The 19,643-nt window shown below is 36.1% G+C and overlaps 1 protein-coding gene across 9 annotated transcripts in view; it reads left to right on the top strand.

The window, feature by feature from the left end:
- Positions 1–19,643, top strand: part of EML4 (EMAP like 4) — a 154,114-nt gene that overhangs the window by 55,218 nt on the left and 79,253 nt on the right. For all 9 annotated transcript variants that reach the window (XM_060169605.1, XM_060169610.1, XM_060169609.1 and 6 more), the window contains exon 2: positions 13,657–13,839. In XM_060169605.1, coding sequence (XP_060025588.1) covers positions 13,657–13,839 — 183 coding nt within the window. The remainder of the gene's footprint in view (positions 1–13,656; positions 13,840–19,643) is intronic.

Here is a 19,643-nt window from a genome sequence, read left to right as displayed (position 1 = left end):
GTTGCAGTGGTAAATGGGAGTGTTTTCTTAATTTTTCTTTCAGATTTTTCATCATTGGTGTATAGGAATGCAAGAGATTTCTGTGCATTAATCTTGTATCCTGCTACTTTACTAAATTCATTGATTAGCTCTAGTAGTTTTCTGGTAGCATCTTTAGGATTCTCTGTGTACAGTATCATGTCATCTGCAGTGACAGCTTTACTTCTTTTCCGATTTGGATTCCTTTTATTTCTTTTTCTTCTCTGATTGCTGTGGCTAAAACTTCCAAAACTATGTTGAATAATAGTGGTGAGAGTGGGCAACCTTGTCTTGTTCCTGATCTTAGTGGAAATGGTTTCAGTTTTCCACCATTGAGGACAATGTTGGCTGTCCCTTCTTAAGGCTCGTCCTTTGGTCTGTGTTTTTTACTCTAGTCCTTCACATCGTCTCTAACACAAGGGCTTTGCTGCATGCCCTCTTGTGTTAGTACAGCTCACTTTCTCATCGGTTCCTTCCCCAAACCCTGTAAATGTTGAACAAAAACCCCTTCAACAACCTTGCACAACTCATTCCCCACCTCATTCCATTTTCCCCCTTTCCATCTTCAACCAGATTCCTTAAAAAGACTTCTTTACCTCCAAGTCACAATTCAGTACATTGCAGTCATGCTTCTTTCCCCATCACTCCACTGAAACTTCTCTGGTAAAGGTCTCCTAATAATTGCTAAATCCAGTGGACCATTTTCAGTCCTTGTCTTTTGATGTCCTTTCAGTCTTTGAAATTATTATTCTTTTCCTGAATCTATTATTACCTTTCTGACAGTTTTTATTCTGTGTTATTTGCACGTTCCTTTCCTTCTGGCTGCCCTAAAAATAACCTTGGCCCTATTCTCTTCTCACTCCCAGTCAATTATAGTGACTCTAGCTATCAATTATATCCCAGTACAGTTTTCAGAAGTACATCTCGGGCTTCCCTGGTGGCGCAGTGGTTGAGAGTCCGCCTGCCGGTGCAGGGGACACGGGTTCGTGCCCCGGTCCGGAAGGATCCCACGTGCCATGGAGCGGCTGGGCCCGTGAGCCATGGCCTCTGGGCCTGCATGTCCGGAGCATGTGCTCCGCAACGGGACAGGCCACAGCAGTGAGAGGCCCGCATACTGCAAAAAAAAAAAAAAAAAAAAGTACGTCTCTAGTTTAGGCCTTTGTCTTAAGCCCAAGACCTAGTTATACTTTTGTTGCAGTGACCTCAAACTCAGCAGGTCCAAAAGTGCTCATCATTCTACTTCCTCATTCCCCCCAACCTTGTTTCTTTTCCTTTATTCCTAGCTCAGTGAATGTTATCTAACCATTTGCTCACTATTCCAAATAGAACAAGGAGACCCTCCCCTACTTTTCATCCCCTCATCCAGTCAGTGACCATATTCCATCAATCCTGCATCTTGAGTAGCATCTTTTAAGTGCATCCTTTAATTTCTAATTTCTAGTAGGTAAAATTCCTTTTAATTCACCTCAGCATCTCGAAGAGATTCTGTACATCATAGTACTCAAATACTTGAATGTATGAGTAAGTGTTTTGGAAAGATTGACTGTAATAGTAAAGAGAGAAGATGATTCTTGAGCAAAGAAAAACTAAGCTGAGATTAGGAACCACATACTTTCTGGCCTGACATCAAATTTTGATTTGAGAAGAAAGGAATGCCCAAGATATATAATCTACAAATTAGTAGCAGTTTACAAATGGGAGGTGGTAAAAAGAAGCCCATGTACTGTAGTGTATGTATAAGGGGAGCCTTTCGTTACGTACTAATTACAAAGCACTAGGTTGCAGAACTTCTTGACAGTCCTTCTCTAACCTTAGGAGTCCATGAGCAGTCATTTAATTGGGCTGCATTTGTTGTAAAGAAGAGTAGTTGAAACCTAAATTATAAAACTATAGTCTTACATTTGTCTGTTGACTGAAGAGAAACAATAAAGTACAATCTGCTTCAGAGCTTCTCACCAATCAATAGCAAGAATTTGAACTCCGTCCTAGTCTGTGCCTAGCATTACATTTCCTTTGTATCATTATATTTCCCATTCTGTCTGCTTTTATTCATCCTACTTGGTATCCCCTATTTGTTTCAGACACATTACACACACCCCAGCCCATTTAATTCTTATTAATCTTCCAAGTAGCTCCTGTATTTTGATGAATCTGTACCAGGTATTAATCTATAGAGAAGAACTTTCCCAAGTCTCACTTTAGGAAACACTCTTGATGGTTCCCACTTTCTTCTGTAAATATTAATCTAGGTCATTTTGCTTCATTCCTCTGTCTTTTATCAGCTTTGCTTTTAGTTTATCCTCATCTCAATCTTTGTAGCGTAGCTCTTAATGTTCAGTTTGGTTTAGGTTTTATCCATTTTGCAGTATTGTGTGTGTGGGTGTGTGTGTTTATAGTAGTCCAGTTGTTTCTGTTTTACTTTGGTTTGGTTTAAATTTGCTTTTCTTAATTATAAATGTAAAGCTTAAAAGCAACAAACTGAAGAGATGATCTGTCAGTAGCTTTGTTTTGACACTTATCTCCATGTATTTGTTCTTTAATTAGCTTTAGAAGTAGTTATCAAAAGAATAAATACACGTTTCATTCATTAACTTTCACTTGCTTTTACATGGTTTTATAAGAGAGACTAAAGATATTTATAATTCCAGTTCCCTTATACTTTTACATTATTGTAAGCATATGTGGTTTGATATCAGAATATCTGACCAGATGTAAATCATTATAGGTTACTACTAATACAGTTGTATTATTTTAAAATAATTTGGAAAATTAGTGAATTAAGAAAAGGGACTATTCTCATTGTTAATTGTATTCATTATCTTACTCTAGTGAAATGGTTGTAATAAATCAGACATGTTACACTTAGGTTTTAAAAATTAATGAAAAGTGATCATTCTTTTAGTTTCTTTACAGTTCATGTGGATTTCATTTTATTTTAAACAAAAGCAAAAGGAAAAAGGAAATGTGACTTGCCACTTTGCACACACATTGTTTATTTAATGTCCTAGTAGAGAAAAATACTCATTTGGGGGGCTTTAACTCTGTTATTTATAGAAACTATTTAATATGTTTTAGTTTCAGAAAGCAAAAACTGGGTTTTGCATTTGAAGCAGTTGTACCTTACTCTTAACCAATTGAAAGAAGATCAGAAAAGTAGTGCCTGAGGACAACCAAATAATTGTAGTAAATATTCATGTGGTGCATTAAAAATGTGTTTCTGCCTGTGCCTGGAATTTAGCCACTCCCCAAAGCAGCCCAAGTTTTTTTTTCTGTATCTTTACCCTCCTTTTGCCTGCGTGCTCTGTTTCCTCTCTCTCCTTCAGTTTCTTTGTCTCTCTTTATAAATAAGTAGAAAACTTTTCTTTAGATCAGAGAGCAAAGGGGCAGGAGAACTATCTTAAGAAGTTTTTATTTGTGCCAACATAGAAGTGCTTGGTGGTAGGCCATCTGGATCGGGAGGATTTCCTCAGAATGTAAAGTATGTCGTGAGATTTAGAGAGCTGGGATTTGCTCTGGAACTATCTGGGAAGGCAGCAGGAAACGTAGACAGAACTGGTTTATACTGCTTGTAACGTAGGTGGCAAGAATGGAAGACCGCTTGCCTGGTCTCGCTTCACTGTGTGCTTCCTCTACATATAGGAGCTTCTGCACTGGTAACGTATCTTTCCTTTCCTGGGGATTCAGACTTGTGTCACAAACTTTACTACTCGTGACAAAAGAAATCTGAGGATGTGGGAATGCATCTAGGTCTCTTCTGTCCCTCCCCTCCTCCTTCCTTTAAATGTATGTGTCAATAATGGCATAAATATTTGCCTACCTACTTTTATAAAGTACTTAAGACTGTACCCCCTTTATAAGCAAATATATCCTGTTGTAAGGGCAGAATGGGCTTTGTTCAACTTGTTCTTTCCCTGCGCCCCGCCCCCCAAAAGACAGTCATTATATTATTTGTGAGGAAAAAAATTAAAACAGTTTTTAGTGGAAAATAGTAAAAAAATAAAAGCGCCTCTCAAATAATAAGAAATCAGAATTGTGTAATTAAGCTTGACTTCTGCTTCTGTGAAGTCTAACCAAAAAACATCAAAAGCAGAATTATCCGATTATCTGTTTTTAATTTTGTTTTAAGTGAGACTTTGAAAAAAGTCTTAATTGTGAATGAATCCTAGCGATAGAACAAAGTAAAGTCCTTCCCTGGGACTAGCCTTCATGTCCGGAGTGCTGTAGCAAAAATGGTTTTATGTTTTATTTAACACAATTTCTTATATAATTTATGCCAGCAGGGGAATTTTTAGTAAGAATATCTTACAAGGAAAAACAAACTTAAGTTTTTAAAAGTAGAAAATATAAGTCAACATTGTTTGTGTTATTCAGTTGAAGACAAATTAGATAGTCTTATTTTCATATAATATTGCTAGGTGGAGGTAATTAATATTGTCATTTATTAGAGAAATAAAATATCCAAGCTTTAACAGTTAAAATGCCTTATTTAATTAAAACTTCTTTGAGAGAAAAATTTGACTTTTAGAAGTAGAATATTAAGATAAATAGGAAACATTAATTCCTGCATAAATATATCTTTTTATGAGCTGTTTTTATGAATATTTTCTTATGGTTTATTTCCAAAAGTAGATTTTAGCTGTTCTAGAATACATAATGCATAACTTTTTGATATAATACTTAAATATTTGTCTTGATGAGACAATATTTGAAGGTATCTAATTCCATTTTAAAACAAAGAAAAAACCATTTAAGTTGCTAAATGCTTTCTGATTGGAATTTACTAATGTGACAAATCAGTTGTGATTTTGTTTTGTTCTTTTGAAGAAATGATGTTTAAAGACCCGATTTTCCTTAGGGTGTATTGTTTTGATTTTTGTGTCTCTTATTAGCTTGAGAATATTTCTTTCAAACATTATGAGATGTATACTTTTACAGAAATGTTTTCATTCACTATGCATAAAAATCTACATGTTAACCAAACTTGTATTGAAAATTTGGGTGCGTTACTAAGTAGGATTACATCACAGCCTGAATTAGCTTTGCTTTTCTTTACTGAGAAAATAGTTTAAGGTTTTTTTTTTTGGTTATTTATTTATTTATTTATATTTTTGGCTGCCTTGGGTCTTTGTTGCTGCGTGCGGGCTTTTCTCTGTTTGCGGCAAGCAGGGGCTACTCTTCCTTGCGGTGTGTGGGCTTCTCATTAGGTGGCTTCTCTTGTTGCAGAGCATGGGCTCTAGGCGTGCAGCCTCAGTAGTTGTGGCTCATGGGCTCTAGAGCGCAGGCTCCGTAGTTGTGGTGCATGGGCTTAGTTGCTCCGCGGCATGTAGGATCTTCCTGGACCAGGGCTCGAACCCGTGTCCCCTGTATTGACAGGCAGATTCTTAACCACTGCACCACCAGGGAAGCCCCAATAGTTTAAGTTTTATTTACAAAGAATTTTGCTTTTTTTGCAGAAAATTCATCTAAAGTAAAAGTATAAGTAAGCAAAATCCTCTGAAATCCCACTTGCCAGTGACATACCTCCAGTCTCTCTATACATCTGTAGGTGTATGTATGCCTGTGGATATACAGTTGTACACAGATACAACTACACTATAAATGTTGCCTGCAATTTTTTCTTTATAGTATGTTGTTACTCCTAGTTAACTTTCTTATTTACGATTTTAAATATATACCATCCTTTTTAAGAGCTCCGTAGTGTACCGTAATGCAACTATTTAATCAGTTCCCCATTGATAGTCCTTTAGGTTAGTGCCTTCACTTTTTTTAACTGTAAACAATGCATGGTGTTGTTACTAGTTTCTCATGGTTCTTTACCCATATTAGCTCTTCTAATCCTCGCCACTACCATTCTACCCATTAAGGCCTGCCCAGTGTCTTAACATAAGTGCTTTAGGAAGGGGAGATCAGAGACTGTTTTTAATTTTTTTTTTAATATTTGTTCTTTGGATGGTATTATATCTCATATCATATACCTTTTTGAGATGGACTTTTTTTCCCCCAAAGGTTCATAGGTAACAGCTAATCTTACGGTCATTCCATTAGCCCTCAAAGCAGTCATAAAAACCACCTGGTTTAGTTGTTTTTTATGACACAGAACCTCAGGGTTCTTTGGAAGTACAACTCTATCTGTTTTATCTGTTTTGGGATTTAATTTGCAAAAATGGTTTCATTGTTCTTAAAAAAAAAAAAGTGAGTAATTATATAGTCTAGTCATCCACGTTTCCCATTCTCTCTCAGAAGAGAAAAATCACTAACTTCCACCTCAAAAAAGTATAATACAATATATGTTTTAATTGTCTTTATGACATAGATGTTCCATTACCCGTGGAGGCCTCCCTGTACTATCCCCTGCCCTACACCATTAGAAGTAACTATTGTCATAAATTTTGTATATGTCATTCCCTTGTTCTGTGGTTTTGTTCTAAGCAATATATTATTTACTTTTGTATTTTTTGAACTTTATGTAAAGTCCGACTTGCTTTTTACACTCATTATTGTATTCCTGAGATTTATACATGATGTTTCATGTAGCCATAGTTTATTTTTACCACTTTGTAGTATTCTGTTGAATGTTTATATCACAATTTATTTACACATTTTATAGTTAATGGTTTGTTTCTATTGTGAACTTTTATAGTTCCAGTTTGTTTCTATTGTGAACTTTGCTGTTGTGAACATTATTGAACATTTCTGTTGGTGTATATATGCAAGAGCAGAGGTTGGGAAACTATGCCTGGCAGGCCACCTGTTTTTGTTTGTTTGTTTGTTTTTGTGGTACGTGGGCCTCTCACTGTTGTGGCCTCTCCCATTGCTGAGCGCAGGCTCAGCGGCCATGGCTCACGGGCCTAGCCGCTCAGTGGCATGTGGGATCTTCCCGGACCGGGGCACGAACCCGTGTCCCCTGCATCGGCAGGCGGACTCTCAACCACTGCGCCACCAGGAAAGCCCCTCCAGGCCACCTGTTTTATAAAAAAAGTTTTATTGGAACATAACCACACAATCATTTACGTACTTATAGCTGTTTTTGTGTTACAAAGGCAGATTTGAGTAGTTGCTACAGAGATGATGTGGTCTGCAGAGCCTAAAATATTTACTGTCTGGCCCTCACAGAAAAAGATTGCCAACCCTGCTGTAGGTCAGGGTCTATACACCCAGGAGGGGAATTGCTGGGTCATAGAATATGTGCATCTTCAGTTTTACCAGATGATGCCAAAGTTGGTGTTACTTTTGTTTTTGTTTTTTAATCTCAAAGTCTTGAAACAGTTTACCACCTACCAGTAATATATGAGAATTCACATTACTCTGTATCCTAGGGAATACTTGATATTGTCATGCTTAAAATTTTTTGCCTGTTTGGTGAGCATAAAATAGTGTTTCATATGGTTTTAATTTAATTTTCCTTTTCAAGATTATTAATGAGGTGCTTGAGCCTCATTTCATATGTTCATTGGCCATTTATGTTTTCTTTTCCATGAGGTGTTTAGTCAGGACTTTTGCCAGTTTTTCTGTAGGATTGTCTTTCTGATTGATTTGTAGGAATTCTGTATTCAGGATCCTAATCCTTTATCACTTGTAAGTGTAAGAACTATTCCTCGTTTGTGAATTGCTTTTTCTCTTTACTGTGTCTTTTAGTGGACATGTATTCTGAATTCTAATGTAGTTTCAATATTTACTTTTATGGATAGTGCTTTTTGTATCTTGTTTAGGAACCTCCTCTCTACTTGCAGGATATGAAAATATTCTCTATTATTTTTCTAAAGGTTTTATAATTTTGCCCTTAATTCTTTAATCTGCTTGGATTTGATTTTCATGTGTGGTGGAGATAGGGACTTCAATATACTGAATTTTAATGAATTTGTGAATTTTAATTTAACTTGGGAAGTTCCGCCATTATTTCTTCACATATTTTTTTCATCTAGAATCTTTTTCTCCTCTTCCTCTGGGACTCCAGTGACACAAATATTAGGCCTGAGGCTGTGTCTATTTTTTTCCTCTGTGTTTAAATTGTATACATCATATATATAATCTATTTGCATATAATATGCATACATAATATAAATTTTTTAATAGAAGAGGTCCTAATTTCAGAGATTATTTTTTCTTCTTATAAACAGTTCAAAAGGATTGGTTATCCAATATCCCATAATGTAGGAAATTAGATTAGAAAGGAGTATTGCTATAGACTGTCATAGTTAATACTAACTGCAAAGAAAGAAGCAGAAAAGGTATGAAGAAAGATTATAAGTTTGAAAATGTACTTTAAATTATTTAATTAGAAATATAATAGCCTCCAGGGTGTCATTTTATCACAGTGCTTGCAGCACAAAGTAATATTTTCAGTGAAGACTGAGTCATCTAGAAGTTGCTGTGTTATAATTATATGCCCTTGTTAAGAAGACAGGAAAATAAGTGATCCATTTTAGAAAGATTTACATAAAACCATTGATATTCAAAAGATGCTAGAATGTATAGGCATGCCTCGTTCTGACGTGAGGCTGGGTAGCCAACTTTTAGATATTTATAATAGAATATCTCTGCAAAGGTAACATGTATTTCTTGACAGTTTAGAAGACAAATTAACTATGATTCACTGTAGTAAAAGCATGAGTGACTACTGTTGTAGTTTTAAAACTGTCATATTGGATATGAAAGTTTACTAGTTACTTTTTTTTTTGCTTGCATCTCTAATAAAAGAGACCTTACTTATGCCAATAAATAGATTAGACTGATAGAAAAGAAGTTTATGGACTTCTTTCTCTTTTCTCTCTTTCTTCCTTTCTTTTTTATTTCCCCCCCTTAATGAGTTTAATAACCCTTGGCAATTTATTTGTAGTTCATATTTTAACCCTCAAGGCTAGAAACTATTTTGAGAAGGAGCAAGGAAATAAGAGACTACCACAGTATAAGGAAAAGGAATCAATGTACTTGCATCAAGAAGGGGGAGTGGAATTAAGCCCCCAGAAAATAGATATATTTACTGAACATATGTATTCTTAAAAAGTTTATTGTGAATGCCCATGTGGTACATTAGAGATTGGGAGAGAAAAACATAACAAAGTTTTGAAAATGGAAAGAGCAAGAGCGATGGGTTCTATCGAGTCATCTGAGGAAGGAGCTCTAACTCCAGTTTGCTGCGTGCCCAGGAGTAACTCACCTAATTTCACAGTCTTAGTTTACTTATCTATAAAATGGCAGTAGGGGCTGTTGATCTTTAAGATAGTCTCTGTTCTAGCTTTTATAATCAATGAATGCAAATTTAAGTTAATTGCCTTATGCTCTGATATGTTCCTTTATGAAATTGGAATACTGTGTCTGAAGGAAACTTGCTTTAAGAAATTAAGCTTCAGAAGCACTGTATATTAGCTTAAATATAAGTTTAAATAACATATGAAAGTAACATATGATACATTTTTGTGAAATTCAAATAATATAGAAATACACTAAAAAGCAAAAATTTCCCTTTACCCTTATCCTTCTAATCTCACTTTCCAAGTCAAAAGTAACCCAATTACCAGTTTGATGTGTATGCTTCTAGACTTTTTTCTATGTGTACATTATATACATATATAAATACGAAGTTTTTTGTTTATTTTTTAGAAGTATGTTTCGGTGTGTGTGTGTTTCAATAAATTATTTAGTACATGTTGTTCCCCAATTTGCTTATTTACTCCACTTGAGTCGTCTTATAGATCTTTCAAACTTCTGGTTTATATACTTATTGTTTTTAATTGCATGGCTTTCTGTGGTGTGAACATATAGCTTATTAACTCCATCCAGGGACTTTAGGTCATTTCCAATTTTGTAGCAATAACAAACAGTGTAGTAAAGAACACCACTATACAAAATAGTAACTTACTGAACCCTCACTGTATGACAGTGCTGTGCATTATTTCACCTAATAATCTCAAACCTGAGATAAGTACTAATTAGCATGAAAAAATTACATGAGGAAACCAGTCACAGAGCTGGTAAGTAGCAAACAGATTTGTTCAGGCAGTGTAACACCAGAATTTATGCACAGTTCTACTTGCCTCTGAAAAGGTGAAGGGCCAAGATATTAGGAAGATGTTACAGGGTTTCAGGGCTATAATCAACTACTATGCCACTTTGCATCTCTGTTGTTGCTGTTGCCTTAGCTTGAGTGACCCTGTAATTGATCATTCAAACTGGGAAAATTTAGAGAGAAAGAAGGAACGTTATAATATTTTTACTGAGATAGCAGACATGTTTGTCCTGGACAAATCGAGACACATGAACACCTTACTCCTAGCCTAGGCCACCTTCACCTTTCACACGGTTTACTGCATTACCCTCCTGCCTGTTCTCCTTACATTTACTCTTATTCTCTTCCAATCCATTCTCTCACAGAAACCAAAATAACCTTTTTAAAACAGAAATCTGATTATATCACTTCATAGTTTAAACCCTGTCTGGCTTTGTGAAAGAATATATTTATTCGGTCCTCCTGTGATTATTGTTAAGATGCAGCATGAAATAGAGTAAAGGGCACTTAAACTGAGTCAGGAGTCCTCTGTTTGAGTTTCAGATATCAAGACTAGTTTGGTGACCTTGGGCAAGCTATTTAACTTCTCAAGCTGTTTCCTCAAATACAAAATACAGATAGACTGAGGAGAGGGATGAGGTCATAAACAGGAAAGGTACTATATAAATGCAGGACATTGTTAATAGTTAACTTTTTGCTTGTTATGGCCTTTGAAAAATTGTCCTTGTATCTTATCACAGTATCTAGCAGGTTGTGGTAGGATTTTTACAAGCTGAACCACCTTTCATGTGACTGTCCAAGTTTTACAAAATAAAAACTTTAGTCATTTTTTAAAAAATCAAAGTCTGTAAAAGTTAAGTGACTTACCAAAAGTAAAAGCTAGTTACCATGCTGGTACTAAAACCCAGGACTATACCCTTGGCATTATAGTCTGATAATCTTTCCACTAGCCTTTGCTGCCTTCTCAAAAGAATTAAGGAGATCATGTGTTTATAAAAATCACATAAATATTTTACCTGTGATTATAATTTAAATATATAACCCACCTTTCATAAATTAAGAACAATTTAGAAAGACATATCTGTATAATTTACTGACTTAATCAGGACCTTTGGCTTACAAGTGATGGCTTGTAAAAAGAGAGTTTATTAGGTTACATAATTAGCTAAAAGAAATATTAGAGTAGCTCTCAGAATTGAAGGTCCAGGGCTTCAGAGACTAGAACTGGAACTCAGGGCAGACAAGACTCTTTATCACTGACAGCCCTAGGTCTGTGTGTCCTTATAGTTGATAAACCAAGAAGGATGGGCTACACCTCTCTCTCTCTCTCTCTCTGAAATTTGGGAGGACTCCATTTGGCCTAACCCATATCTCACAACCATTTTATGCTAGTATTAGGTTGAAGCATATGAAATTACCAATAGTCCTATTTTTACCAACTAAAAAGGTCACTTCCTTTGCTTCAACCTATTAATAGTACAGGGTGGTAGAGAGGAGAATGAGGCATCCTAGATTGACAGCCCTAATGGAACCTCAAAAACTGGTGGAGTTCCACAAAACAGCTGGTGTTCTCCTACCAGAAGAAGGAAAATAGGAAAGTATTCTGGGCAGACAAATATAATAGTAACCATAGTGTAACACACATACAGAGTATGGATTAGCTAGAATTCAGCTAGAACACTCTGGAAATGAAAAAGACCTCAAATATAAAAACTTCTAAAACAAGAAGCTGAATTGTTCTTATTAGTCCTTTTCTTAAGCATCTCAAAGTTTGACATATCTGCCTTTTATGTAATACATGGGCCCAAAGCTCTCAAATGATACTTTTTGTACTTTGAAGTTGTGTGTTAAACATTTATTGAATGTCGGACATGTCCTGGGTACCTTCCTCAACAATATTTAAAGACAAACTGAGGTTCAAAGAGGTAAAATAACTTTCCTAAGATTACACAACTGATTAACTATGGTACTAGAATTTGAAGTCTAAATTGAAGATAAAACCCAACTTTTCCTTCCATTCCAGTACTTCTCCAAATACTGTCATTGAAACACCTCTAAAGACAGAAGAGAGTACATATGTATGCCTGAGCTGTCTGTAGGCATATAAGGTCTTAAATATGAATATGTTTAGGCATATAAGGTCTTAAATATGAATATGTTTACTGCTCCATAATAAAGGGTGATAACTTTGGTTTTAAAATGCTGAGGGTTTTGTTGTTGTTATTTTATATTTTTTTTGGCGGTATGTGGGCCTCTCACTGTTGTGGCCTCTCCCGATGTGGAGCACAGGCTCCGGATGCGCAGGCTCAGCGGCCATGGCTCACAGGCCCAGCCGCTCCACGGCATGTGGGATCCTCCCAGACCGGGGCACGAACCCGTGTCCCCTGCATCGGCAGGCGGACTCTCAACCACTGCGCCACCAGGGAAGCCCTGTTGTTGTTATTTTTAACTCAAACTTTGAGTTAAATTGTCTGCTTAAGATGTCTGGCACATTATCTCAATATGAGAAAAATGGCACACTATGTGTGTGAATGACTGACCCAGTATATCTCACTTAGGTCAAACCATTCTTCTGTGAGCACCTAATTTCCCCCCTGAATTTTCCTGCTTATAGTGAATTAGCCAATAGCAATTGATCTTTTATAAACATTTGGATTCAGATTGATCTAACAAAGTAGTGTACCCTCAAGTTACATAGCTTTGGAAGTAGTTTGTAATTGCTGTGTTACAGCCGAACTTTATTTTGTCGTTGTTCTTGTTACATACCTAAGGCAGATATTAGCTATGTGCTGTATAGAAACCACCTTTTTTTTTTTTTTTTTAAAAGAGATTGAGGCATTGGGGAGAGAGAAGGAGCAGCAACAAGTCTTTTACTAATTATGTAGCCATATTTGGGGGGGGAGATTCGGAGTATAATAATAAAGATAGAAGTAAAGAATGCTTTCTGATCATTGATGCTGAATCTGATACATAAAGCAAAATTGAAGTGATTTGTACTCCTTATTTTCATAAATAATTATGATAATGATATAATAAGTAAGAAGGATGCTTTTGGGCTTCCCTGGTGGCACAGTGGTTGAGAGTCCGCCTGCCGATGCAGGGGACACGGGTTCGTGCCCCGGTCCGGGAAGATCCCACATGCCGCGGAGCGGCTGGGCCCGTGAGCCATGGCCGCTGAGCCTGCGGGTCCGGAGCCTGTGCTCCGCAACAGGAGAGGCCACAACAGTGAGAGGCCCGCGTACCGCAAAAAAAAAAAAAAGAAAAAAAAAGAAAAGAAGGATGCTTTGAATAGTTTACAGTCTTGCAAGTTCCCAAATGTCTACAGAGTGATATATTTAGGGAACATTTTGGTGAAAAAACTATTAAGGTGATGGTATAATATATGGAAAATTTGACTATGGGAAAATTTTCATAATTTTAATTACATGTCAGCTGTATTAACTTTTACTATTTTAAATTAGTTCAAGTAGCTATGAAAATCTTTACAGAAATTAATCTGTGCAAAAACAATTTTTTTTTCAATTTTTCTCATCTTTTAAAAGACTTATCTGGTATAGTTTTTCTTATATGTCATTAGATTCTTTCTTAAGAAGTTTACTTTAAAAATATTCCATATTTTCTTTTCTTTATAGATGATAGTATTTCTGCTGCAAGTACTTCTGATGTTCAAGATCGCCTCTCAGCCCTTGAGTTACGAGTTCAACAACAAGAAGATGAAATCACTGTGCTAAAGGCAGCTTTGGCTGATGTTTTGAGGCGTCTTACAATCTCTGAAGATCATGTAGCCTCAGTGAAAAAATCAGTCCCAAGTAAAGGTAATTAAGTGTGTTGTAAGTAGGAAGAGTTTTGCTTTTTGCAACATTTTCTTTGAAATAATATATTAAACGTGTATTTTTTCAGTGACATTAAGATTGGGAATATAAAACTATAGTTTCTCTTTTGGATTACTTATGACTATAGTTTATTTTCCATTTCCTTTTTCTTCATCCGTAAGAAATTCTGAAAGTTTATTATTTTAAATTGTGAATTTTGGGCTAATGCCACTGATTGTACTTACTGGCTTTTATGTCATAGTGTTTGTGTGAATTTAGTATCTTTCAACTACATAACAAACTTACTGAGTGCAGAGGGGGTGGGATGAACTGGGAGATTTGGATTGACATATATACACTAATATGTATAAAATTGATAACTAATAAGAACCTGGTGGCGCAGTGGTTAAGAATCCGCCTGCAAATACAGGGGACACGGGTTAGAGCCCTGGTTTGGGAAGATCCCACATGCTGCAGAGCACCTAAGCCCATGCGCCACAGCTACTGAGCCTGCGCTCTAGAGCCCGTGAGCCACAGCTATTGAGCCCTCGTGCCACAACTACTGAAGCCCACGCACCTAGAGCCCATGCTCCACAAGAGAAGCCACCACAATGAGAAGCCCATGCACTGCAACAAAGACCCAACACAGCCAAAAAATAAATTAATTAAAAAGAAAAAGAGAACCTGCTGTATAAAATAAAATTAAATTCAAAATTAAATTTACTGAGGGCAGGAACTGGATCATCTTTTTGTGTCTCCCATAGACTTCACATTGTATGTTGAACATAGCAGGTAGGCACTCATACTTTTTAAATGAACTCTCTTATCATTACAGAAAGGATTTAAAGCATTATAGTTCATATAGCTTCATTCTAAGCCTGTGGTCATTAGTCAGCAGAATCATGAAGAATTTAATTTAAACTCTGAAACTTACTGCCAACCCCAGTTCAATGGAAATTTTAACTTCTAGACATTGGGGATTTTCACAGACTGGAATAAACTGTTATCAGGACCTTGTTACTCTGAGTTTGGAGCAGATGTCATGTAGCTTTTCTCTTCTTCCAGCCACCCAGAAGGAATCTTAAATTCTTTAACATTAATCAAACAGTCAAACATACCATTTCATATATCTCACTGATTTCTTGGTAGAGAAGAGTAGATGGACATAGGCATGATTATCCCCATTTGGCAATGGGAAAAGGAAAAGATTCATCAGCTTACCTCTCTACTGTAATATGTCAACGCAGATGATTAACCTAGGGAGGAGTCTTACATAACTTCTAGGTTTTAGCTGGAGATTAGATAGTTAACCAGAATATGAGGAGCAGATGTGGAAGAAAGATTATGAATTCAGTTTCCGAATGTTGAGTTTGAGGTATGTGTGGTGTATAGATAGATACCTGTTGATAGCTGAATTATAGGTCTAGTGCTCAGGCTAGTCTTGGTTAGGAATAAAAATTTGGGAATGTTCAGCTTATGGATGATAGTTGAAGCCACAGAAGGAGGATGTAAAACAAGAAAGTGGCTCAGGGTAGTTCTTTCAGGAGCTCCAATATTTCAGCATAGCAAAGAAAGAGTGATTCATGTTGCCAGCTGCTACAAAAAGGTCAAGTAAAACAAAGACTGAGAGGTGACCATTGGATTTGACATTTATGAGAATATTAGAAACCTCTCCAAAAGGAATTTTAGTGGAGTGATAGGATTACAAATCTAATTGCAGTATTTTGAGAAGCAGGAATTGAGGAGAACTCTGGAATTAAGAGCAGCAACTGTAGCCAGCCACTTTTTTCAGAAAATTAACCTGAGCGGGGAAGAGGGTAGTAGAAGAGGATGCTAAATCGAAGACCAGTTTTAATTATTTTTATTTTTAAGACGTTATACTGTAGCAGAAAAATACATTGAGGACAAAAAGGCAGCAGAGAGGAAGATGATGTTGGTGAGGGAGGGGTGGTGGTAATTGAGGCAAGTTTCCTGAGAGTTTGAGAAGGGATGTTAGAGCAAGTTAAAAACTATTAGTCTTAGATGGAAAAAAGACTACTTCTGAATATTGAGATATCCATTCCAATAGAATGGAAAGAGATAAAACTAAGTGGAGATTGATATATATTCACAGTTGTCAGGGCTAGAAGTTTCATTCCTTATCACTTTCTCCTCAGGAGATAGTGATGCCGTTCAGGAAAGTAAGGCAGTTCCTTGCTGGTGAAAAAAAAAAGGCAGTCGACATTTGGAATGGTAAGAGAGTAGAAAATGGAAGGCCACAGACATGAAAGAAATGCTCAGGGACCCTGAGGGTACTGGCTACCGAGTTGTGAAACTTTGAGGGAGGGGCATTCATTCTGCCTGGTTTTCTGATTCCCATTCTCATACCTCCCACCCTCCAGCACTCCAGGCCTTTGTGTTAATAGTGGAGAGTTAGATAGCAGGATGGTTCTTTTCCATTACTGGTTAGTAGGATAAATGTGTCAGTGGCATGGGATAAGTAAGGGACCTGAGAGTTTGGCAAAAGACTTGATTGAAACCACTTTGGTTAATAATGTTGTAAGTGAGTTTTTAATTTTTTGAGAACCAACTTTGAGGATTGCCAAGATCAAGCCAGGAAAAAAAAACTTATTTGGTTATAAATTGATTTTTCTAAGAGAATTCTAGAGTTGTTAGAGTATTACTGTATACGGGCTTTACAGGGAAGGTAAACTGTACATAAAGAGAGAAGAACAGGTTTCTATAATTAATATGTGTACCCTCAGGTTCTGGCTCTATATTAAAGTATTTTTAAATCCTATAAGACAAAATGATACAGTATTTGGTTATTATCTCATTTTAAAAGCTTATTTTAAATAATTTGTATTAACCTACAATTTAAAAAAATTTTATTACGCTAAAACAGTAGTACATTATAATCTTGTGTTGAGAAAAAAACGTTTTCTCTCATTGTTTATTTACTAAGGTATTTCAGTAAAGAAATATTTATAGAGAAATTTAAAGACTGCTCTTTTTTTAATTTGGCATGCAGACGATATTTTGTATGACACATCAGTTCCTTAGCACCTACCTGTTTCAGTTTCATGAAGTACAAATACAGTTTAAATAGCTGGAGTTCCTATCCCCTAGGAACATACTTTCTGTAAGTTGTCCTTTTCTAGTTGTCATTCATAAATCCTTTGTCTGTAAAGTGAATTTAGAATCAGTTTTGTTACAGGCTCTTTAGTGGGGATTTATCCAGTTCTGGAGCCACCTGCAGCTTCTACATTGGAACTTTTTCTTTCCACATAGTACCGGCTCTTACTTCTTATTAATAACTTTATTAATTAGAGAGATACTAAGTTCCTTTCCATTAATTCTATGTCATAAGTTTACTTTGACTGCCGTTCTTATAATATGCTGATGTGGTTCACATTTTGAAATGGAGTCCACTAGTGAATATTCTTTAAGTTACTTTGTTACCTTAGACACAGACTTTGAATTGCTGGATATAAAATGGATTGCTGGGGAGAAGATTGATTATATAATAATTTGGGGAAATATTATTTAAGAAATGAGCATAATTCATTAAGGATTAACCACTGGATTTCCCATTAGTGAAAAAACTTGCCTGACCAGTTATGTTCTGTAATATTGATATTAACACATCAAGAGAAATACATATTTAAAGTTTTGTTAATTTTATTATTTGCAATTCTAAACAGCTTTATCTTGAAATTTATATATAGTATACTATAGAAAGTAATTGGAAAAGAAATATTAAGTGATTCTTCACTATTGTCATTTGTATGTAACCTTAAAAAGATCAACCATCAGTTTTGACAAAACAGGATTAATATATTAATGGTATAAATATTTGGAATAAACACTTTAAGCAAAGTATTTTCTAACAAATGAAAAAAATATTTTTGAAAAAAAATTTTTTAAAAACAATGAAATTATTTTGCAGGGATTTTGTATTTTCTCCTTCAATTAAAAAGTAAATTAAGGCTTCCCTGGCGACACAGTGGTTGAGAGTCCGCCTGCCGATGCAGGGGACACGGGTTCGTGCCCCGGTCCGGGAAGGTCCCACATGCCGCAGAGCGGCTGGGCCTGTGAGCCATGGCCGCTGAGCCTGCGCGTCTGGAGCCTGTGCTCCGCAACGGGAGAGGCCACAACAGTGAGAGGCCCGCATACTGCAAAAAAAAAAAAGTAAATTAATATAATGTTATATGTCAATTATACCTCAATTTTTTTAAAAAAAAAGTAAAATCATTTCTGATACTGTAGAAAAATTTTATATGGAAATGTTTTAGTCCCTTGTGAAATTAGAATTTGTAGTATTCACTTTCACACAAATTACTGACAGGACAGTAATCACTACCATCTTCTTAAGATATTTAGAATTTCTAGAGGATTTTTCTTTAGAGGGGAGACTAAACTACCATAGGTAAATAGGTGGAAACCTTTTATGAAGCTGTGCTTAAAAGTATAGGTCAGCTTCCTTATTGATGAAGACAGGTATTACAGTTTTGCTAGGTGGTGGTGATATGGAAACATGACTTGGCTTCAGGTATGGCTAAAACTAAATGTGTATGCTAATGGGTTAACGACATTCTCTGTCATTTCATAGTAGTATTGCCATTCAGTAAATCCCAAAATCAGAAACACACCTAACTAGTCATTTCAGTATTTTTAGTTCTGTTCTTTTAGTTTGTCCTCTCCAGTGTGCCAGCAGTATTAAAAGCTAAACCCCGTTTTTTCTTGAATATATTATATCAGACACTTAGGTAGAAAGTTTTCCCAGTAGTTTTTAAGGTGGCCAGTCATTTAAACTTCTCATGTACCTTCTCTTCTCTTGGAGAATTCTTTCCTTTTGACGGCATATGTTCATAATATATGCACCAGTTGCAGCTGAATCCTTGCCAAAAGAAAAAAAATTACCTGTACTTTGGAGCAAAAGGGAAGGCCCAGGGAACACTCTGGCAGTTTTAACTGCCAGGAAGACAAATTATGTCACAGCTGGTGCCTGGGAAACCCATTAAGACCTCTTGGGGTGACCAAATGAATGTAATTTGAGAATACAACCCAGTGGCAATATGTGAAGACAAGCTGTTAGTACATAGAGGTATAAAAGCACAGGAGTCAAATTATCTGAAGGTGGGAAACTGTCATTTTAAACCAGGAAGCTGCTGGTAAACCAGAAATATCAAGCACTGTGACTGCTACTTGAGAAATGAGAGAGCCCAGAGGAGAAATTTAAATTTAGTCAGTTCTCCCCCAAAAAACATTCCTAATTATATAGACTGTGGGATAATGTACAGGCACAGATCCGTATCATTTGACTCTTACTCCAAATAACATTTGGGAGAAGACAGGGATTGTCATGAGTTTGCTGTAAGTGTTGTTAATAAGTAAATTACATTAATCAGGTTAGAAGGTGTGAATTTCCTTGGTGGGGCCCTTAGGATAAAATGATTCATACTTATGGTAGGGGGTGGGAGAGTATCTTATTATTTTGACAACAGATCAAAGACTTCTAAGCTGCTCTTTGTATATGACAGTAAATGGGTGGATATTGCCTCAGACCAGGCAGCAATTACCATTTGCAGAGCTCCATTTCTCTATGAGAGTCAAATGCTCTTTGGTCATTTCTTCTCAAAATATACTTTAAAAAAATGAGGCAAGAGAACTAAAGTACACCTTCCTGTGAAACAAGAGGAAAGGAGAAAAGTACACATAAAACTCTAAATGGAAAAGATAAAATTTGATGAAGTACATGTAGTCCTCAATATTTCCAAAGAATGAAGCAAAGTAGTTGACAGATTGAAAAAGGTGGCACAGAGCTT

The sequence above is a fragment of the Lagenorhynchus albirostris genome, chromosome 13 (genome assembly GCF_949774975.1).
Source record: "Lagenorhynchus albirostris chromosome 13, mLagAlb1.1, whole genome shotgun sequence".
Taxonomy (NCBI): Eukaryota; Metazoa; Chordata; class Mammalia; order Artiodactyla; family Delphinidae; genus Lagenorhynchus; species Lagenorhynchus albirostris.
This window is presented reverse-complemented; position numbering and strand designations above follow the sequence as displayed.